Here is a 21,714-nt window from a genome sequence, read left to right as displayed (position 1 = left end):
GGTTGAGAGCACTGGCTGCTCTTCCAGAGGACCTGGGTTCTATTCCCAGCACACACACGGCTCACAACTGTAACTCCAGGCCCAAGGGATCTGACCCCCTCTTCTGGCCACTATAAGCACCAGGCACACATATGATGCATGAACACACATACAGGAAGACACCCACACATATGAAATAATATTATATATAATTTCCTAAGAGGGAATCTCTTGGGCAGAAATTTACTTCCTCTCCAGTTTTCCTGGTCTGCCCTCCTGGTGAAGTCTACTCCCACAGAGTTACAGTTCATGTACAGTCGTACAGAGCTGAGGTATATACCTGGAGTGGTTCTCACCTGTGTACAGACAGGTTCCCGTTGAATTCAGATTAAGACCAAGACTCCGGGCTTCTACCAACACAGAGGACCTGCCCCCCACGACAGTTATTTAAAAGTCTTTTTCAAATAGCTTCTCCTTCTTTTTTCTCAGATTTTATTATTTTTAGCTGGGAGTGGTGGTGCACGCCTTTAATCCCAGCATTCAAGGCAGAAGCAGGTGGTTCTCTGGAGTTTGAAACCAATCTGGTTTACATAGAAAGTTCCAGAACAGGTAAGGTTACATATAGAGACCCTGTCTCAGAATAAAATAAAAGATATTATTTATTATTTAGTCATGCATGTATCTGTGTACAGGTAAGGACAGGTGAGCAGCTGAGGAGGCCAGAAGTGTCAGGTCCTACAGGACAAGAGACAAGCAGTGTAAGCTCCCCGTTGTGGGTACTGGGAACTGAACTCAGGCTCTCTGCATAAACACTTCAGGCTCCCAGCCACTGCGCCACCTCTCTAGCCCCTTCAGATGGCTTCTTAGCCAACCACACCTGGTAGCTTCAAGGTCTTAGTGTTGTCTACTTTTAAAACAGAGCCCAGACGGGTAGAGATGAGAAAGACTATACTGCCCACCAAAGCTGATTTACAAATTAAACTTTTCACCTTTTTGTTGTTTGGTGTTTGAGAGAGGATCTCACTGTGTACATTTGGCTGGCCTGGAACTTGATGTGTAGAGCAGGTTAGCCTTGAACTCACAGAGATCCGCCTGCTTCTGCCTCCCGAGCGCTGGGTTTAAGGGCGTTCGACAGCACACCCAGCCTCCCCCCACTTTGTCACCTTACATGTATGTGGGTGTTTTACTTGCATGTTTCTGAGCTCCACATATGTGTCTGCTGCCTGCACAGGTCAGAAGAGGGCGTCAGACCCCCTGGAACTGGGTTTTGGTACTCGAACCCGGGTCCTCTGGAAGAGCAGCCAGTGCTCTGGACCACTGAGCCATCCCTCCGGCCCTCCAGTTTCTCTGCTAACACTTCTCTCCTGGTCTCCCTAAGCCTGATGAGTTCCCAGAATATCGTTTGGGAAAACCTGACAAGAGGCCCAGCCGGTTACACACTCCTCAGGGCCAAGCTGACCACCCTTTTCTAAGCCGCCACACCTCCTACCCCCAATCCTACTGCTAAGCCCTACTGGGACCTAGCCATCCCTCCCTAGTGAGGAAACAACTAGCCCGCTGTCTCAGGGTTCAGGACAGCCCGATCCTGTGCATCTGATTGGCTTCCTCCCAAGGCAAACAGAGGAGAGAAGCCAGTCTAGCGCCACCCGGGAGGGGCTTCTCCTCCCCGAGGGAGCCGCTGGCGCTGGCTCTTCTCTAATTGTGCAAGGAGATTCTCCAGCATGAAAGGGCTGAGCGTGGCCTCTCGGAACTACTACTGCAGAAGGAGGCCTCTAAGGAAGACTGAGGAAAGAGCACCTGCTGAACCGCCCGGTTGTGTGTTCAAGGCTACTTCCAGTTCAGTGCCCTGGGCCCCGGGAAGAGGAAGCAGGTAAGTGCTCCGACTTAGCTTATATTTCTGTCCGCAGCTTCCAACTTGGTGGCCTTGGTCAAGTTAAACTTGGTCCCAGTTTACCACCAGGGGTGTGTGTGACTGGCAGGGTCCCCTCCACTTCTCTAGGTGGCTAGATCTTGCCACATTAAAGGGTGAGCCTGAAAAAGAGCCCTGTCATGACAAAATTAATAAAATCCTATGCTTTTGCATTGGCTGTGGTGTGTGAGATGGTCTCTGGGGGCGACTCCTTCTCGGTGTTTGGATGCCAGAGTCCAACATTTGGTTCCCTGACCAGGAATCGAGTCACTCCCAGACACACTCTGGACGGACCCAGTTGGAGGTATAAAGAAACGAGCTAATTTTTATGTCTGTCTGTTTATGTGTGTGTTTCTGTTTCTGTGTAATTGTGAATCAGTAACTTGAGAATTGTACTTGCGCAGGGTCTGTCTGTATTAAAACGGGGCTAAGGAAAGAGGCAGACATGTCCTGAGATCCCTTGCCCTAGCCCTGAAAGACGTTTCATGGGCATTTATGGGAGGGAGCTAATCTCCAGGGGAGATGTGATCCTCCATCTGTATTTTTGGGTCTGTTGCCGCGTGGCTTCTGATTTTGAGTCAATGTCTGTCTTTTTGTTCTTATGTATTTTCAGTTCTACACCAGAATGGTGATGAGAGCACCAGCTTCTGGTTTTGAGTTTATGTCTGTCTCTTTGTATTTTTGTTTTTGTATGTCGATTTGTCTTTGTTAAAATCCACCTGCAGGAATTCAGAACCTGGCACCAGCCCCTTGGCCATCATCAGTTCCCCTGATTCCAAAAGTATCCCCGCTGCTGAAAAAAAGTGATGGCTGCCCATCCCCGAGCCTTTTGTCTTCTCTCTTCCCTGTTACAGGAACAACAACAACAAAAAAAAACCCAGAATCCAGGCACCTCTGGTTCTTCCTGATATCCAGCCAAGCATGGCAGACTTCTCCCTCCTCCTCCCCCAGAGAAAGCACTTCGTTCCTGAACAGCCCTGCTGGTTGGGCCCTAGCCCTAAAAACTTCGGTACTCAGCATCCACACTGGGACAGGAAAAGGATGAGAATGACTTCCCAAACATTTCCCCTTCACTCAGTAGCAGGCCAATTGCAATACTGCCTTTTTCTCCCTCTAATCTTTACTTATAACCCTTCCTTTTCTCGGGACCCTCAGGCTGTGACCAGGCTTATAGAATCTGTTCTGGTTAAGCATCAGCCCACTTGGGATGATTGCCAGCAGCTCTTACAGGTGCTCCTAACCACAGAAAAAAAAAAAAGAATGTCCCAAGAGCTGACAGCAGGCCAACCCAATTACCGGACGAGATAGAGGATGGGACTTCAATACTCCAGCTGGTAGGGAGCAGCTCCGTCTTTATCGCCAAAGTCCAATTGGCGGGTCTAAAAAAAGGGGGGGGGGCTGCAAAGCACCCCACTAATTTGCTAATTTGGCTAAGGTAAGAGCAATAGTACAAAGGTCTGATAGTACTCCTACAGGGTTTTTAGAAAGACTATTGGAGGGGTACAGGATGTAAACCCCTTTTGATCCCATGGCAGCAGATCGCCAAGCCAATGCAGTGATGTCTTTTATAGGCCAGTCAGCATCAGACAGCAAGTTGCAGAGAATGGAGGGACTGCAGAGATGCTCCCTCCAGGACTTAGTAAAGGAAAAAATTAGACAGATAGGGAGGCAACAGAAGATGACAGCTGCAGAGACTGCGCACCTCAGACAGAGCAGCCCCTGAGTGGCCAAATGCGGACTTCAGTGAGGAGGAGTGGCCCTACAGGGCTTTGGGCTCTTCCCAAAGCTGCAGCTGAGCAGAAGCGGGTCAGAAAAATGGAAAACAGCGCCAAGCACAGCCAGCTACTAAATCAGTCACCTAAGGCTCTGCCCACCTGAGAGGCCTATGCAGCGGCCACCGTGAGAGTACTAAAATTCCCCCACTTGCTAACCAAAAAAAAGTCTAAAATCACAATCACTTTCACAAAAAAAAAAAAAGAGCTAACCGGTTAACAGGCAATACTTAGGGTTTATGGTTGTATGATCCAAAAAAAAAAAAAAAAGACATAGGGATTCTGTTCACCCTGTGAGTTGTTGTAACACCTCCAATGACCATAGTACTAGGGCCCAACCCGGTATTGCCTGACCAGGACCAGCTAGCCCCTGCTGAGGTAGCCCCCCCTTGCCAGGGCCCTGGGCCCCACTCCTAGTGCTAAGAACCCTTCTGCAACCCCTGCTTCACTGCTGGCAAGCTCTAACACAGGCCAGCGACTGTTTAATCTGAGAGTGGGAGCCTTTTCTTTGCTAAATAGTACTGACCCCAGCTTGACACAATCTTGCTGGCTATGCTTGTCAGCAGGACCTCCCTAGTATGAGGGAATAGACTCATCTGGCAGTTTATTGATCTATGATGGTTTGTTAATCTCTGTGTACAGATCCAATTGGTCCTCCAAATTTACTAATATCTCAAGATTGAGATATTTGACCAAATAAGTGAAAAAAAATATAAGACTTTAAAACAGTCCTAAAGCCATTTTTGACAATTCTGAATCCTCTCAGCCTCTGTGCCATAGTGCTTCCCCTCCTCCCCTGGGAACCAAGGACCTAACAGCTACACTCGCACGTACTCAGTTCCTGAACAATTACCCATATACGTATGTTTTGGTTCGGTCCCCTGGGAAATGGGGTCAAAATTACCTCTTACCTCATCTGATCTGGCAACAGCTCTCCAGTCAATTATTGGTAATAGCCCTTTCGAATAAGCCAATCAAAAAACAACCCCACTTGCTTCTATGGCCCCTTTAAAAGTAGACTGTACCAGCTATTCGAGGTCCCTCAGCTTCCCGAATGCTGAGGGACCCTGTCATGACAGAATTAATAAAATCCTCATGCTTTTGCATCGGCTGTGATGTATGAGATGGTCTCTGGGGGTGACTCCTCGGTGTTTGGACGCCAGAGTCTCGAAAAAAAAAAGAAAAAAGAAAAAAAAGTGTGTTGTAGCAGGGACAGAAGTTAGAGTGTTCACAGGAGGGTGAGAATAAAGCATACAGATGGCAAAGGTCCAGAACACAAGACAGCCATTCGACAACAGTGTGGATTCTTGTGGTACACTATGCAAGGGAGGCAATCTCTGTAATATATAAAATATAAGCTGGGCAGTGTTGGCGCACGCCTTTAATCCCAGCACTCGGGAGGCAGAGGCAGAAGGATCTTTGTGAGTTCGAGGCCAACCTGGTCTACAGAACACTATACATAGTAAATACATCTTTAAAAAAAAAGAAGAAGCTGGAATTTCTCTCTGTAGACTGGAGACAACCCAAGTCCTCATTAAAAACACTTCATTAATAAAATAAGATAGACTGTTAGTACTAATGTCATTTTTACTGAGTATATAGTTAAGAAAGCAGGACAGTTGTACCCTTAGTGGAAGAAAAGAACAGGCAAGAAAACCATCCCAGGAATCTTTGGCAGGCTTTGTCAAAGGTGTTAGGAAGACTGAAAGACGGAACTCTGGTGCATGGTCCAGCCAGTTGTACGAATGCATTTTTTCTACTAAACAATCACACCAGTCGGGTGGTAAGCTTATGAACAAGGTTCCTTTGTATGTAGACCCACGTATGTCAGTCTAGGAGACACTGAGGATAAGTAATTTTGCTTCTCTGTTGTTGGAGACACTTAGGGTGTGGGTGCAGACTCTGAGATCCTCCACTGGGCTGTAAGAGACACGAGCAATTCAGCTTCTGTATAGATGAAGAGATTTACATGGTTCTTCCCCCGTGCATCCTTGTCCTGTAATGAGGTGAGCATGCAACTTGCTCCATCCAGATAGCAAGGAGCGGGATGGGTGTTCCTAAGGCAGGGCCATGCTGTGCTGCCCCGCCTTTTCTAGAGAATTCCTAATGCAGGGGAAGAAACCAGACCTCCAGTGAGCCTGGATCCCTGCTCTCATCCCGGAGACCTCTTCAGAGAACCACTTGTTTACATTTTGCTTTCAGAGGTCTGGGGAGAATAGGGTCATGGAATTTATTTGGCATTGAAGAATGGGTTCAAGCCGGGCGGTGGTGGCGCACGCCTTTAGTCCCAGCACTTGGGAGGCAGAGGCAGGCGGATCTCTGTGAGTTCGAGACCAGCCTGGTCTACAAGAGCTAGTTCCAGGACAGGCTCCAAAACCACAGAGAAACCCTGTCTCGAAAAACCAAAAAAAAAAAAAAAAAAAAAAAAAAAAAATGAAGAATGGGTTCAACCTAGCAGACTGAGGTGAGGGCGCCTACGACTGACTACTCTTAGTTGCCAACTTGGTGAGCTCCAGACTAAATCATCTGGAAGATGGACCTCTGGGTGTGGCTGTGGGGGCTGTCTTAATCTGAGAGATCTGTGTACAGGGAAAGGGGACTGAGAAGCAGATTTCATCAGCCTTGCTTTCCAATTGTGGTTGCCATATGATCAGCTGCTTCAGGCTCCTGCTTGCCCACCACGACATATTTTATCCTTTGGGACTGGAACTGTGAGACAAAATGACGTATGCTAGTCAGGGTTCTCTTTTTTTTTTCCAAGACAGGATTTCTCTGTGGCTTTGGAGCCTGTCCTGGAACTAGCTCTGTAGACCAGGCTGGTCTCGAACTCACAGAGATCCGCCTGCCTCTGCCTCCCAAGTGCTGGGATTAAAGGCGTGCGCCACCACCGCCCGGCTTGTCAGGGTTCTCTAGAGAAACAGACTGATATAATGAATATATAAATGTGTGTGTTTATTAAAGTTGCTCACAGGTTGCGGTCCTACTATTCCAACAATGGTTGTCTCCTGATGGGAAGTCCAAGAATCCAGTTCTTTGGTCCGTGAAGCTGGATGTCCCAGCTGTTCTTCAGCATAGGCTGAAGAAGTGGGTGCTAATGCCAGTGAAGGAATGAACTTTCCAGTAAGAGCAGGAGCAAATAGGAGAAAAGCAAGAGCTTCCTTCTTCCACGTCCCTTATGTGGGCTGGCACCAGAAAGTTGGTTCAGACTTAAGGAGGGTCTTTCTACCTTAAATCCCACCTCAAATGATCCATTCAAGGAAAATCCCTCACAGGTGTACCCAGAAACTTGGGTTTTAGTTAATTCTAGATGGTCAAGTTGACAGCCAAGAACAGCCACCCCACCCTCCAAGCTTGTCTCTGTAAATGAATTATGTTTGTACTTAGCATGACTACAAACATAGCTCTGATCATGAGAGAATTTATCACTTATAAGGCAGCTGACCATTAGCTTTCATCTCAGCCATCTATAGTAACTCTCATGAAATTAGAATTTTATAATCTGTTACAATTTTTGACCTATAAGTGGATGGGCAGGGGATAGATAGGAGTTGAGTGGGGAGGAAACAGGAGAAGAGGAGGGAGGGATACTATGGTTGGTATGTAAAATAAATGAAAAAATTTAATTACTAAAAAAAATTTCATTTTTTTTTTCAAGACAGGGTTTCTCTGTGTAGCCCCGGCTGTCCTGGAACTGACTGTTTACCAGGCTGGCCTCAAACTCACAAAAATCCACCTGCCTCTGCCTCCTAAGTGCTAAGATTAAAGGCGTGCGCCACCACCACTGCCTGCCTAAAGTTACAATTTTTGAATTGAGGTTCTTTTAGTATCAAGTAAATTTTGAACCTCATTTCCTAGTCCTCTTACGTTGTGTTTTATAAAATATTATAGCATTTAAAAATATATATTTAAGCGTAATCCTAATTAGTTTTAATCATAAAATCTTCCAGAGTCAGATATTGGGGTAAGAGCTGAAAGCTCAAAGAAGAAGCAACCATGATCACCTTTTACCTCTCCAACTCCTTAGACCAAAAAGGGCCAAGTGCCAGTCTCTGGCCTGCTTTATCACTTCCTGTCTGTCTGCACAGACCTTTAGACCTCTGGGGTTAACTAGTGGCTAGCTCATCCTCTGATCTCCAGGCAAGTTTTATTTGTCCGAACACAAACAAATATCACAACTTTTTGTCTAAAATAAAAAAGCAAAGGTTATAACTAATACAGAAAAACTATATACAATAAGTATAATAACTATATATAATATATACAGTCAAGAATTACATTAACAACGTCCAGTTCATTAATATTTGACAATTTTATAGAAAATACTCCATGATCTATTCTAAGTGTTAGGGAGTCCAAAGTGTTTTACATAATTTATTTTTTATCCTTACAGTACCAATTCAAAACTATCTTTTGAGGTCTCTCAATCTTACACACTTTACATCTCTTTAGTGAGTTTCTTCTCTGAATCTATTAACAAGAAAAACTATAACTATCTAGTCTTCAACTCCATCAGAGACCTGAGAAGGAAATAATATTACCTGAGTAAACAGGAAGTGCAAACAAGTGACTTCCAAAAACTGTCAGAAATGACAAAGAGCTGACTGCCTGGGCAGTCACCCAGGGTTCCTCTGCAACACTGGGCCATCCATCTTTGGCCTACAGGCCTAAGCTGTCTGACAGACTTTCTGTGAAGCAGGATGTTCTGAAAGGCTATCCTACCTTGTCTTGGCAAAGTTTGGTACTCACTTTCTTTTGCGTCCTGCTTGTCCAATTAGGACAGCATACTGCCAGAAGTTTAGGTGAGATACTCTCTTGCCCAGTACTTTAGCCATAGGTAAAGTAAACTCCTGTGGAGTTTCTTCTTTGATGCGCATTATTTTCTCTGCAGTAGATTGGTGCAGGAGCAGACAAGCCTCATTGTCATTAAAATAAAAGAACCTTATATAACTATAACATCTTAAATGCCGTATTTTGTAGATCTCTGATGTGTTTAAAGACCTCCTGCCTATCTAAAATATATCTCTGTTTGACCTTGAAAACATACTTTACATGACTACAAGTTCAAATGTAATCAGTGACTAACACTAACTTGTCTTCCTATATTATCCTAAATAGTCTGTAATAATAACTTTTTTCAGCTTTCCTGGCTTTGTCTTTATTTGCTATTTTTTTTTCATTTTTAGGACAAAGTTTCATCTCATCGTAAAAAAATTCACTCTTATTCAAAAGATTTTAAGCCTTTTTTCCAAAAATACAATCTTATAATTTTATATTTGTTGACATTTTTCTTAAACCTATTTATTGTTTCTTTTTATTTTCTTAAACCAGAGTTGAATCCAAATTACACATACAGCATGTTGTAGCAAATTAAGATCACCTATACATAGACTTTTAATTATTAACCTTTTTGTTACAAGTTTTAGGTTAACTTTTTCCCTGGTTGGAAATTTTTTTCAGTTTATTAAACCATCACCCGTGGACACACAGATCCTGAGAGGAAGGAAGTTTATTTTTCAGCAAGAGTTCCAAAGATAACCATGGGCTTGAATAGGAGAACATTTTTGTTTAAAAAAAAAAAAAGAATCAAGAAGAAGGGGAAGCCGGGCGGTGGTGGCGCATGCCTTTAATCCCAGCACTCGGGAGGCAGAGGCAGGTGGATCTCTGTGAGTTCGAGGCCAGCCAGGTCTACAAGAGCTAGTTCCAGGACAGGAACCAAAAAGCTACGGAGAAACCCTGTCTCAGGGGCTGGAGAGATGGCTCAGCGGTTAAGAGCATTGCCTGCTCTTCCAAAGGTCCTGAGTTCAATTCCCAGCAACCACATGGTGGCTCACAACCATCTGTAATGATATCTGGTGCCCTCTTCTGGCCTGTAGGAATACACACAGACAGAATATTGTATACATATTAAATAAATAAATATTAAAAAAAAAAAAGAAACCCTGTCTCAAAAAATCCAAAAAAAAGGGGGAAATTCATAAAGTTAGGTATTTGTAATTATATTTAGTTGTTTTAATTTTTATATATATAATTTTCTTGATTATTTTCCATTTGTTGTAAGAAAATTTCCCAAAGGGAAAGTGTTAAGCCTCATCCAGTCCATATAACAGCATCACCACTGCTGCAGGGCTGAGCTCTCTCATAAGCCTAATCACATACAACAGCTAGGAGGATAGGAGGAAAGACTGGCTACTCAGGTGAAGAGCTGATGACCTTGTCAGCCTTGAAGCCCAGTTGTGATTTTTTTAATGTAATATATATTATGTAATATATAAGAAAAATGTATGTATAGATAAATGTAATATATATTTTATTATCTATATTTTAAATTGTGTGTGTGTGTGTGTACATACAGCGTTCTGCCTGAAGGCTAGAAGAGGGTACCAGATCTCTGTGAGCCACCATGTGGTTTCTGGGAATTGAACTCAGGACCTCTGGAAGAGCAGCCATAGCTCTTAACCTCTGAGCCATCTCTCCAGCCCCAAGTTGTGATTATTTTAATCAGGCACAGCTGAAATTATTGAGTGATTTTTTTTAAGACCCAGGGTCTTTTTCATCCATAACCAGTTGGTGTGTGTCTGCAGATGGAGGCAGACAACCTGAAAAACACAGCAAGTATTTTTTTCTCTTATGAGAACATTAAGTTGCCAATAATAACCTACAGACCATCAAACAGAAACCATAAAAACTCAAGCAAGACTATCTTAGTCTTGTGGTTAGAATCAACTAACACAAGGTAAAAAGGAGTTCCAAGAGCAGCTTCAGGGACTTTTCCCAGACAGAAAAACATGCCTTGCATAAAGAAACTTGCTGTGCATGCCGCCGCCATTCTGAAGCGGGGGTCCTGGACTCGTTGGCTGTCAATATTGCTGCAATGCCTAGTTCTTCGTTGGGGCAGAGAAATGGAGGGAGCACGGGGGGGGGGGGGGGGGGGAGGCAGGGAGATGGCTGTCCTGTTTCCATTTTGAAGTTCTGGATCCATGGTTCCCAGAGTCACTATTCCCCCTGTGTTACAGGCTGTCCCAGCTGAGACATAATCTTTTTGTCTGTTTTGTTTTTCGAGACAGGGTTTCTCTGTGTAACAGTCCTGGCTGTCCTGTAACTTGCTCTATAGACCAGGGTGGCCTCGAACTCACAGAGATCCACCTGCCTCTGCCTCCCAAGTGCTGGGATTAAAGGCGTGCGCCACCACCCGGCATAATCTTGACTTTATGACTCATTTCCCAAGGACTCGGGGAGGCTTTTGGGGGAAGGGAATAGAAGTTAATTAGTCCGTGCTCTGGGAGAAGTTGCAAAGCCGAGTTGCAGGGATCAGACGTATTAGGATGTGTTGGGAATTATGTGGTGGGAGGAGTCTCAGATCCTTCTCCCTTCTGTCTTATGAATTTATCTAAATCAATTTAGATATTAAAATAGATTCTTTCAAACTGGGCCAGTGGTGGCCATTGTCCAATTGAGGCCAGATTTGGACTGGGAGCCGAACAAGTATGGCTGATCTCAGGTCTCCTAAATGGAGATTTTTTTTAGATTAGCCCATATAGACACTAAGGATGTGTAATTTGGAACCCAGGGTCGGTGCGGAACCAGACATCTGGAGGCATTCCTCGGGTTTCTGATAGACCAAAGGTGCATGGAAGGTAGGAGGGGCGTCCCCAGACGAGGATACTTTTAAGGAGTCAGGTTCTCCCAGGCTGTGGAAAACTCTCATAACTTTCACCTAAGTAAGTCTTGCAGGCGCTGGGGAGAATTCCTGGGACTCTCGATTGAGCGAGCTTTGTGTGTGGGAAGCTCCCAGAAGCATCGACCCCGCAAGTCTCAAGATGAGATAGATCGGTCCTTCCCCGAGCCTCTGTGGCCTAACGAGGGACCTGAAATCGGACTGAGAGGAGGACGCTTGCACTTTAGCCAGGAACTCAGTTTCCGTGGCAACCAGCTGGAAGCTTGGCCTCTGACAGCCCGGGCATCTCTATGGTTTCTGTGTCCTAGAAGGACCGAAGTGCACTTCCGGGAAGATGGCGACGCCCACGCCGGGCGTGACACGTGCTTCCACGGAGAGGATCGCGCACTGAAGGTAAGGGGTTTGCTTCCTTAGGGGCAGGAGCGAAGGCGGAGATCCGCCAGTAGTTCCACCCTGCGGACTGCTGCTGTGGAGAAAAAGACAGCGGCCAGCCTTTTAGGCTGCTGCAATCGGGTGGCTCTGGCCATCCCTGCAAACTGACTGGAGAGGGGACAGTGCCTCAGTGCGCTTGCAGCCTTCACAGATCTAGCTGCGTCTGCCTACGCCTGACTATTCCTACTTGCGTTACTCAGTTCTGTCCAAAAACATTGAACGCGTTCTTGCTGTCAAGGGCTGGGAAATAAAAACGTCTCCGACTCCGGGGAGTATGGTTTTGAATTACTGTGTCGAAGAATAGGATGTGGGAAGTCTTACAGAGAGAGAGCATAACAAACTGTAAGAACCCAAAAATAGCAGCTTCTGAAATTCCTCACTATCAGCCAATTTGGTTTCAACGAGTAACTAAAGTTATCAGTGCCCGATTTCTTCTTCATAAATTACGGATAAAGAGTACCTTCTCCTACGATTGTTGGCAGGCATAGAGAATCCATGTGAAGCAGTTAAGAGCAGGCTGGTGTTGAGTCAGTGCACTACAAGTGTGGAGTATGATTGTTGTTGTTAAAATAATAAAATGATTTCTGAGAGGTTTTAAGGTGACCTCAGTATCTAAATTTTACTTGTGTTTCTATATCAAGAAGCAAGGTAGCAATTGGAAGAGAGAAACTGGCCGGTCTCTAACCCTGGCCAGCAGACCCTATCTAAAAAAAAAAAACAAGGGGCGAAGGGGTAGGGCCACCTCACTCTTTCTGTCGCTGTGCTCAAGGTTCAGGTATCACTTGGGCTTTATATAACATCCTTTCTGGTGGAAAGGCGGATAGATATGTGGTTTGTCCTAAATGTGCCTCCTCTTTATACGTGAGATGCCTGGTAGCCCTAGCCCCCCATTAAAAGGTTTTGTGAACTTTGCTGGCTTTTAGCTGTGCAGAAGTTGGAGAACGTTCCTAGCCACTGGAGTACATAGGGTATATTCTCCCCACAGAGCAATGGTATCACTTGTATGGTACCTGGGAAATCACACGGTCTGTGCAGTCATAAGAAAGAGGATTTATGAGAAGAGTTTTACCTCGTGGGCCTCAACCCAAAGGGGTCTGGTTTTGAGAGCCAAACTTACTGTTTGTGTGAAGTAGGGTCTCACTATGTCCCCTTACTGGCCTGAAACTCAGTATGTAGATGGGTTGGCCTCTCGGTCTGAGATCTGCTGGTCTGTTTCCTGTGCACCACCACACAGGGCTGCCAGGACTGCTTTGCTTAATTTTTTTAAAGTTTATTTTCTTATGTATACAAGTGTTTTGCCTGCTCGTATGTATGTACGTCTGATGCATGCCTGCTGGCAATAGAAGGGTTTGGGGAGTTGTGAGCTGCCTTGTGCTTACTGGGAACCAAACCCTTTTCTCTTCAAGAGCAGCAAGTGCCCTAACCACTGAGCCATCTCTCCAGGCCCCAAAACTGTCCTTCTATACATCATATAACTTCATTGTCTCTAACAGTTGGTCCTTATCCTGTGCGTTAGCGTCACTGCTACGGAAAGAACTGCCACAGATTTAGTGGCTTAATTCGATAAATAATAACTCTAAAAAGAATTTATATGTGTGGGTGTTTTGTCTGCTTGTATGTCTGTGCCACATGTGTGCCTGGTTCCCAGAGATCAGAAGATGTTAGATCCCCTGAAACTGAAGTTTGTGAGCTGCCTTGTGGGTGCTGGGAATCAAACCCCGCTCCTCTGGAAGAGCACCCAGTTCTCCTAACACTGAGCCGTCTCTCTAACTTGGGGGCTGTTTGTTTGTTTACTTATTTATTTATTGAATGTGTGTATGGGCGTGCATGTATATGGAGGCCAGAGGTCAGCCTTAGCTGTTTGTTTGTTTACTTATTTATTTATTGAATGTGTGTATGGGCGTGCATGTATATGGAGGTCAGAGGTCACGGTGCCCTTTTCTTTTTCACTCACTTAGGGTCTCAGATAACACAGGCTGGCTTCAACCTTTCTATATGGCTCTGGATGATACAAACTTCTGGTCCCCTTGCGTCTGTATTCCAAGTGCTAGGATTATACGTGTGTGCTATAGGATGCTGTGGGTTGAAACCTGGGACTTTATGTGCATTAGACAGGTGCTCTGTTGTCCAGGCTGCGTCTCCAGGGCTTTCTTTCCCTATTCAAAGGATGGTACCACGTCTTCCCTGGTGAGAATCTGAGGACAAAGACTCTGCCCACCATGAGTGTCACCCCAAAGGTCAAGAGTCGCGGGATGAAGTTTGCTGAAGAGCAGCTGCTAAAACATGGATGGACTGAAGGTGTTTTAGGGCCCCTTCCATATCCCCCCAACTCCCTTTCTTCTGCCCCATGTCGGTTCAACCAGAGGAGAAACTAGTTTAAAAAATTTAGAAGCGGGGCTGGAGAGATGGCTCAGTGGTTAAGAGCATTGCCTGCTCTTCCAAAGGTCCTGAGTTCAATTCCCGGCAACCACATGGTGGCTCACAACCATCTGGAATGAGGTCTGGTGCCCTCTTCTGGCCTGCAGACATACACACAGACAGAATATTGTATACATAAATAATATAAATAAATAAATATTTAAAAAAATTTAGAAGCATACATTTTCTGACCTATTGGAAAAAGAAAGAATGGATGAAATTCTCATTCTTCAATAATGGGGGATAATGAGGTACAAATAGTTGGGCAGATTGGAGGAGGCAGTAGAAATACGACAGAAAAAGATCATCCTGGCTCAGATAGAGGCACTTGTGGTGCAGTGTTAGAAAGAACAGAGTGAGGAGATTCGGAAAGGTTCATAGTAACCCAGTGATCAGTGAAAGGCACGGCAGTTGGCCCAGGAGGACTTGCTGCGGGCTCAAGGCAAGCTGCAAAATAAACCACTCGCTGTCCTCTGCAGGCAAGGGCCTGGGCCGGAACGAGAATGGCATCACCCAGGCCCTCAAGGTGACGCTGAAGCAAGACACCCATGGGGTGGGACATGACCCTGCCAAGGAGTTTACAAACCACTGGTGGAGTGATCTCTTCAACAAGACTGCAGCCAGCCTGGTGGTGGACACAGGGAAGGTATGAGCTTGTCAGGTACACTGAAGAATGAATGTGTCTGGGGTACCACAGGGAGGTACAGCATGCTGCTTTCTCAACCGATGCTTCCCGACAGGACGGAGTGCAGATCAGGCGTCTTTCCACGGAGACCACCCAGCGTAATCACCCCAAGCCCAATCTGCTGTACCAGAAGTTTGTGAAGGTACCAGAATGAGAGGTGCAGTTCTTTACTGGGTCCCCTATCTCCCATGGGGCCTGATCCTTATTTTACGTATGTGACCAAAAGGGTGAAACAGAATGCTGAGGAACCCATAGACGGCTTTGAAAGGAAAAAACAACCCGGGCTTTCCAACTTCTTTACTGCAGCTGTAGAAAGCCAGCAGTTAGGAGCACAAACCTGTGCTCGGGGCTTCCTTCCCAAGCTTCTACATCTGTTGGCATCTAAACTCTTTGCCTCTGGTCTGTTTCCAGTACAGTTAGTCTCAAACTCAAGAGATATACTTGCCTCTGCCTCCCTAGTGCTGGGGTTAAAGGCATGCACCGCCGCAGTCTGGTTCCACCCTTTTTGACGAGATGGGCTTGAATGGCTGTGATTTATCCCTCTCGGCTCACTCCTACCTGTCTCTCTGGGACAGAAGCAGGTCTATTGCTTCTCCTTCAAGAAGCTATGTTCTTCCTCCTGCCCTTTCTCTGCCTGCTAACCGTTTCTTGACTTTCAGACTGAGATTATACATAAGCACCTTCTAGAAACTACTCAAACCCTGGCCTGAGCTATCTGTGGGAAGGGTAACATTTATCCTAATTGCTCATGTAATTACATTTGGACTAGATTCGTCTCATTCTTTTTCTGTTTATTTTTTGTGCATGTATACATGTCCACACATGTATGGGTACGTGTGTGCAGGTGCTCATGCGTGTATATGCATTATAGAGGCCAGAGGCTGACTCTGGGTATCTTCCTTGACTAAACTAGGGTCTGTCACTTGAATCCACCTCTTGCGTGCTGGGATTACAGGTGGGTAGCCATGCCTGCCCAGCATTGTGTGGGTGCTGGAGATCCGCACTTAGGTCCTCACGCTTGCACATCAAGTGCTGTTACCAGCTGAGCTGTCTCCCCGTCTGGACCCATTCACTGTCCTTCAACTCAGTCCTGAGCTACATGGCCCATAAAGGTTCTGTTCATCTACTAAACAAAAATACTGGGAATAGGAGTGCTGCCTTTTTGGTGAGCTCCTGGCACCTACTCCACTATGGAAACTTAACTGGAAACACTTTTCCCTACGTGTGCTACAGTCAGCCGTCTGTGAGCCAGAGAAGCCCTGGCTGCTATGTCATGGTCTGGCCAGCCAAGACCTAAATTGTTTCTCGAACCATAGGAGAGGCGTGGGAATAATTGAGGCACACACAGCTCACATGGCTGTATCGGGAGGGAGTTTTCAGGGATCCCTCATGAAATCCTGAAAATTCACCCACGTTTATTCTCCAAACAGCTTTTATACCAAAACGTAAACTGAGGGGAAATTCATTAGCAGTCTGTTTCCTAGGTGGCGGGGAGAATGATTCAGGTCACTCCACACCTCTCTATGTCCATTTTGTCACGTCTTTCTATCTATGGCTGCTCTGTATGCCTGCTCTGTCACGCAGACTGAGTTAACACCTCCTTTCCCAGGTAACCTCCCAAATTACAAAGAAGGAGCAGAGCGAGATCAGCATATCCTGACCTTTGTTTAGGATGGCCTCAGTTTGTCTGGAAAGGCCGGGTAACCACCTCCTGTGTGGCAGGTGCAAACTGTGGCCTGAAATTCTGGCCGCCATACAGTGTAGAAATGTGGGCCTGTATAACATGGGCCTACAATCCACTCCTTATTAATTTTAATAAAACCCGTGCTTCTGCCACAGGACAGATGATGGCATCTGCCTTTGGAAAAGAGGCATCTTAATTATGTGAGCTCCTGTTTGAGGGATCTGGGGAGAAGCTTCAAACCCATCTCTGAACAAAAGAGATTAGGGGAGAGAGAGAACTTTTGGGTTCTGTGTCTTGGAGCCATACTTTCTTGTCAGGAGAAATCATAATGTTTTATGAATAATCATGCTCCTAAAGACTATAGTCTCCTATTTAAAGGAGAGGAGGATCACCTGAGTTGAAAATGGTTTTTTAGCTGGTTTAGAGCTTCTCTGAATGTTTTACATTGTATCAAAATCTAAAATGTTTAACATATGCATTAAACCCACACATTTATAGGGCATGTCAAACTTTTCTCAACATCTTATAAGCAGTTATAAACATTATCAGGTCAATACCATAATTAACAATAAATCCAAACATTTATAGAGCCTGTCAAACTTTTCTTAACATTTTATAAGCAGTTATAAACATTATTGGGTCAATACCATAATTTTAGAGTGGGAATTAACAATAAATCCACAATTTAACATATCACAGTCTTTTTAAATCCATATTAATCAAAAGACAAGAAAAGTTTTTTTCTGATGGGTTTTTCTGGCCGCCATACAAAGTAAAAATATGGGCCCGTATAATACGTTCCTACACTGCTCCACTTCCCAATAACTGTGGCCCATCTCCTGCCCAAATTGAAATACACAGGCTGCACAGCTCTGCAAGGGCACAGTGGTGAGTTGTAGGGCTTCTTAAAGGGAGGAGAGTTGGTAACGGTGTTGTTGGCTTCATCCATCTCCATGGTCCTTTCCCTCCAGACAGCCACACTGACCTCAGGTGAGGAGAAGCCTGACAGAGCGAGCAGCAGTGATGACAGCCACGAGCCTCTGCCTCCAAAGATGTGAGACTGTTACTTGGTATTGAGGGCATGTGGGAGGAGAGACCTTGGCATCTTAAGAGGATAAACAAGTAAGCCTAATGCTTGACTGGGCTCCTCGAAGGGAGGTTGTAGAATTAATTAGACAGGATATTCTTTGTATTCTTAGTACTTCAAAAAAGTACCAGGTTTTGAATAAGAAATAGTGAAAATGTATTTTTTAGACAGAAAAAAATCAAGCCTTTTCACCATCTGTTTGTGTTTGTCATCTGCCCCTACAGTCTGACTGATGAGATGCTACTCAAAGCCTGTAAGGGGCGAACAGCACACAAGTAAGTTGTGGTCGCCCTCTGGGTTTCCCGTCTTTTCTGCCTATGCTTTACAATAGCCGGTGCCACCTCTGAATTATTTCCATTCCAGGGAAATAATTGCTGTTGTTGATGCATTTGTGTTTGAAGTTAGGCAGCTGCCCTTCCCTCTATTCCTAACTTTTTATGCTGACTTGGACCCATCTCTTAGGGCTGCCCGGATTGGAATCACAATGAAGGCCAAACTTGCTCGCCTAGAGGCCCAAGAGCAGGCCTTCCTGGCTCGGTTCAAAGGCTCAGAGGATGTGGGCACCTCTCAACCACAGGCTGACAGGGAGCCCTCCCGAAAGAAGAAAAAAAAGAGGAAACAGAGAGAGGAGGAAGAGGCTGTAACACCTGAAAAGAACGTAGGTGAGGCACTTCTAGAATACACTGACCAGAGTGTTAAGAAAAGCAGGAAGAAGAAACGGAGGCGGAAAGAAGAGAAAGAGGGAATGGCTGTAGAAAGTGAGGAGGAAGAGGCTGAAGGAGAAAGTGGGCCTAGAGAGCTGAGCACAGTGCAGTCTGATCAGTCATCTAGGAAAAAGAAGAAAAAGAGGAGGCAGCACCATGAAGAAGAGGGGGAGATGGAAGTCTGTGATAAAGGAGGCAGAAATGTGACAGGCAGGCCAAGGGCAGTGGACAGTGGAGCAGGCACAGACCCATGGAGAAGCAGCAAGAAGCTGCAGCACTGTGGGGAGGACTTGGACACCCAAGATGAGGAAGGGAAGGATGGCCTAACAAAGAGAGAGAGAAAGGTCAGAAGAGGCAAGAAGAAAAGACAGAAGTGTCCTGAGGAGGTGGTCTTGGATGTAAGCGATAAAGATGATGATGGCAGGACTTGGGAAGTAGAGAATGAAGGTGAGAGAAGTCAGGCACATCCAAAGGAGAGAGCTGGCATCAACACTGACCAGAGAGCCAAGAAGAAGAAGAAGCAGAAGAGGGACCGGAGGTCTCCAGTGCAGCCCTGCTGATTCCTCTTCAGGGGTAGCCTGGGTTTGCCCCTCTGCAAGCAGCTAAGGAGCACCAGTCCGCTGAGGGGGAGACATTCCCTGAACAATATCCTGTCCAAAAAGTACAGACCCTGGTGCCCAGCTAAAGGATGATGGAAGAGAAATTAGGATAGGAGTTTCTATTTGAAGAAGTGTCTCTGGTAAAAGTCTAAAAATGTAGACGTATGTGAAAAGACTGTTTTGGTTTTTTGAGACAGGATTTCTCTAATATAGCTCATGCTTTCCTAGCACTCAGAGATCTACCTGCCTCTACCTCAGCCTGTACTAATATACCCTGCAGAATGTCTTCATTTGTAAATACTGTGAAGATTAAGAAAAGCATACATTTGGATGTATGGGCTGGGTTAGCCTTCCAGACTGCCTGTTTCTAATCATAATTAAATGAGGTCATTCCCAGTTAACATCATCATTTCCAGCATGTGACGTTCTGAAAACAAATTAGACGGCCCTTGGAGACTTTTGAAGAAGCTCTGTTACCCTCTTGGGGGTCTCGCTACAATGATAAGCTGAGTTTGTTCAGAGGTATCATCTACCTCCCTGCGTATCACAAACAAGTAAGAATCTTTCATTCCTGGGTATGGAGTTATTTTCTATTGCTTACAGACGCCTGGTCTGTTTTCGCAAACGAAGCGTAGCCTGCTGATAATTATTAAGGCCAGAAGACTCCGGTTTGAAGAGAGACGGCACTAAGCCTTTATTAGAAACCTGCCCGTCCACCTCCCTTACTGTAGACGGTAGACACACTCTGTGTCAGGGTAGGATGGGAGGTTTAGCTGGTACTTCTTTTCTAGAGCAGGTGGTACAAAACGTCCCCCCAGGTAATGATACCGGCCAGTAAAATGGGCTGCAGACTTCTTGGGAGCTGTCAGTGAGATGAGTAAGTCTGGGTGGATTCCTCCAGGGTTTCCTTTCTCTACATCCCATCCTGAAGAGAGAAGGTGGTGAGGAAGTACTATCAGGTTTGGGTTTTCCCACAGGGTCAGCATGAACTCTGCTCCCCAGCCCTAATGTGGGGCATGGAAAGGTACATTCAGATTATTTTAGATCTGGTCTCTACTGTGGGTCAAGAATCCAGTACTCTGGGTACCAGCCTGAAGACAGGTGGAACACCAGACCCCCACACCATCTGGGTCCCAGCACCTGAGGGAATGTCGATGCTAGCGATGGGCACAGTAAGTCCACTCAGGACACTCAAGATGCTGTGGAATGGCTCCCGAACATCACCCTTGAAGCTGAAACCAAAGATGGCGTCCACCACCAGTTCATACAGCTCATCAACCATCATGGGCTGTAGGGGAGCAGAAGAATGTCAGGAAGAATGTATTGTCACATAGGAAGGGCTGTCCCTGCACCCACAGACTACAGAGGTATGGAGATAATTGCTTCCTAAGGTGCAGACTGCGGCCATTCTGAATTCAGGCATATGTTCTATTCTGAGTGCCTGCCTGCTTGCTTCCTCTGGAAGGAAGGGGCTGACAGTGTAGGGAGCCTGAGCCTGGAAACCAGAAGGGACCAATTCTGCCTTAGCTTTGCCTTGCTCCGATTCTGTGATTCTGGGCAAACCACTTCTCTGCATGTCAGTATCTCCATCTATAGAGTAAGTTAATTCTTTAAGTTTCAGATTTCCCACCCCTAAATCCATGCGTCTACAGAAAAGGCATAGGATGAGGCCCTGAGAGTCAGGTCTGTGATAACTGCACGCTGGGGGAGACACTGACTGCAGAACAGGGGTGCCCGGAGCTGCTAGTGATGGGAAGTGCTGGAGCACACACTATGGAGGGGCTCCTGCACCGCTGCTACTCGGACAGCAACTTTTATGGCGGGCAGACATTAGGCAGGCCAGCTCGGTCTGAAAACATGAAGGGAAGGGCAGAGGCAGTACTTACTGGGGAGATGAGGTATAAGCCACCTACCTCTGGGGGCATCTCACTAAGGAAAGGAATGTCCATTTTCTGACACTGGGTCACTAGCCCAGTGAAGAGCGGCTTGTTAGGTCTTTTGGGGTAATAGATAGTTGGCTGGTAACCCTGGTTGGAAAGGAAAGTAGCAATTCAATCTCTGATTCCAGACTGCTTATACCTTTTCACAAAGGCTAGCTCATATACTCACAAAAAGTTTGAGGTGTCGCGCGCAGACCAGGCCGTCCCCTCCATTATTCCCAGGACCACAGATGACCAAGACGGTAGGGGGACTCTTGGACATGGACGTGGGGGGATAAGCCTGAAGACAGAGGCGCAAAGGGTCTGGCAGTCACGGCCCTCTGCTCCACCGCGGGAGGCCTCCCCACCCATTCCTCCCAAAGGCTTTGCACCACGCCACCTACCTTGGCAATGGCCGTGGCACAGCTCAGCCCGGCCAGCTCCATTAGTTGATCCACGCTGAATTGGTATTCGTTAAATAGCTCCTCGTCCACGGCCCGCGCCTCCTCCTGGCTGAGGGAAGTCCTGGCCTGAGTCCGCCGTCGGGGCGCTGGGGGCGCGGCCTGTCCCGCCCCGCCCCCGTGGGAGAAGGTGGCCGTACCTCAGGTACTTCACCGCGGCGCTCGCCATGGTCTCCGAGCCCCGGCGCGGCGTCCCCCACCAGGCAGGCCCTGCAAGGCACACACTCTGCTGACCTGCGGCCCAGGGCAGGCGCGAGCCCACTGCCAGCAGCCCGACGCCCAGCAGCGCCCGCAGCCCGGACATTCGGCAGGCTGCACTCCGCCCGGCCGGCGCATGCGCACGGCCTGCCCGGCCCCCAGCGCCGTTTGCGTCCAGCCGTAGGTTCCGTG

At 46.4% G+C, this 21,714-nt stretch overlaps 2 protein-coding genes across 5 annotated transcripts; one reads left to right on the top strand and one right to left on the bottom strand.

Annotated features, from left to right (window-relative positions):
- The first annotated feature begins 1,678 nt into the window (after nucleotides 1-1,678).
- On the top strand, nucleotides 1,679-19,510 carry Gpatch4 (G-patch domain containing 4). 3 transcript variants are annotated; one of them, XM_075978618.1, is made up of 8 exons: nucleotides 1,679-1,849; nucleotides 11,380-11,728; nucleotides 13,934-14,065; nucleotides 14,665-14,831; nucleotides 14,926-15,012; nucleotides 17,526-17,608; nucleotides 17,866-17,916; nucleotides 18,104-19,510. In XM_075978618.1, the coding sequence occupies exons 3-8, from the start codon at nucleotides 13,987-13,989 to the stop codon at nucleotides 18,903-18,905; spliced, it is 1,269 nt and encodes a 422-aa protein (XP_075834733.1). In that variant the 5' UTR covers nucleotides 1,679-1,849; nucleotides 11,380-11,728; nucleotides 13,934-13,986; the 3' UTR covers nucleotides 18,906-19,510. The 3 variants fall into 3 exon arrangements, with proteins under 3 accessions (XP_075834733.1, XP_075834734.1, XP_075834732.1); XM_075978619.1 differs by having other exon boundaries at nucleotides 11,644-11,728; nucleotides 18,104-19,343; XM_075978617.1 differs by having other exon boundaries at nucleotides 1,742-1,849; nucleotides 11,644-11,728; nucleotides 17,809-17,916; nucleotides 18,104-19,053.
- Nucleotides 19,511-19,613: 103 nt separating this feature from the next.
- On the bottom strand, nucleotides 19,614-21,676 carry Naxe (NAD(P)HX epimerase). Of its 2 annotated transcripts, XM_075978620.1 has the most exons (6): nucleotides 21,465-21,674; nucleotides 21,268-21,376; nucleotides 21,054-21,164; nucleotides 20,858-20,971; nucleotides 20,085-20,232; nucleotides 19,614-19,869 (listed from the first exon to the last, which is right to left on the bottom strand). In XM_075978620.1, the coding sequence occupies exons 1-6, from the start codon at nucleotides 21,626-21,628 to the stop codon at nucleotides 19,667-19,669; spliced, it is 849 nt and encodes a 282-aa protein (XP_075834735.1). In that variant the 5' UTR covers nucleotides 21,629-21,674; the 3' UTR covers nucleotides 19,614-19,666. The 2 variants fall into 2 exon arrangements, with proteins under 2 accessions (XP_075834735.1, XP_075834736.1); XM_075978621.1 differs by lacking the exon at nucleotides 20,858-20,971 and having other exon boundaries at nucleotides 21,465-21,676.
- Nucleotides 21,677-21,714: the final 38 nt, after the last annotated feature.

This window comes from Microtus pennsylvanicus, chromosome 7 (assembly GCF_037038515.1).
Source record: "Microtus pennsylvanicus isolate mMicPen1 chromosome 7, mMicPen1.hap1, whole genome shotgun sequence".
Classification (NCBI taxonomy): domain Eukaryota; kingdom Metazoa; phylum Chordata; class Mammalia; order Rodentia; family Cricetidae; genus Microtus; species Microtus pennsylvanicus.
The sequence above is the reverse complement of the archived record's forward strand: the minus strand, read 5'-3'. Positions and strand labels throughout refer to the sequence as shown.

Bases quoted from the DNA above. Each gene is read 5' to 3' on its own strand.
- Naxe (XM_075978620.1), bottom strand. From the start codon at position 21,628: ATGTCCGGGCTGCGGGCGCTGCTGGGCGTCGGGCTGCTGGCAGTGGGC. The intron at 21,165-21,267 runs GTAGGTGGCGTG...CTCTGTCTTCAG, and splicing joins GTGCCACGGCCATTGCCAAG to GCTTATCCCCCCACGTCCAT. The intron at 19,870-20,084 runs GTGCTGGGACCC...TTCTCTCTTCAG, and splicing joins TAGCATCGACATTCCCTCAG to GATGGGATGTAGAGAAAGGA.
- Gpatch4 (XM_075978617.1), top strand. From the start codon at position 13,987: ATGAGTGTCACCCCAAAGGTCAAGAGTCGCGGGATGAAGTTTGCTGAA. The intron at 14,832-14,925 runs GTATGAGCTTGT...GCTTCCCGACAG, and splicing joins TGGTGGTGGACACAGGGAAG to GACGGAGTGCAGATCAGGCG. The intron at 17,917-18,103 runs GTAAGTTGTGGT...CCCATCTCTTAG, and splicing joins AAGGGGCGAACAGCACACAA to GGCTGCCCGGATTGGAATCA.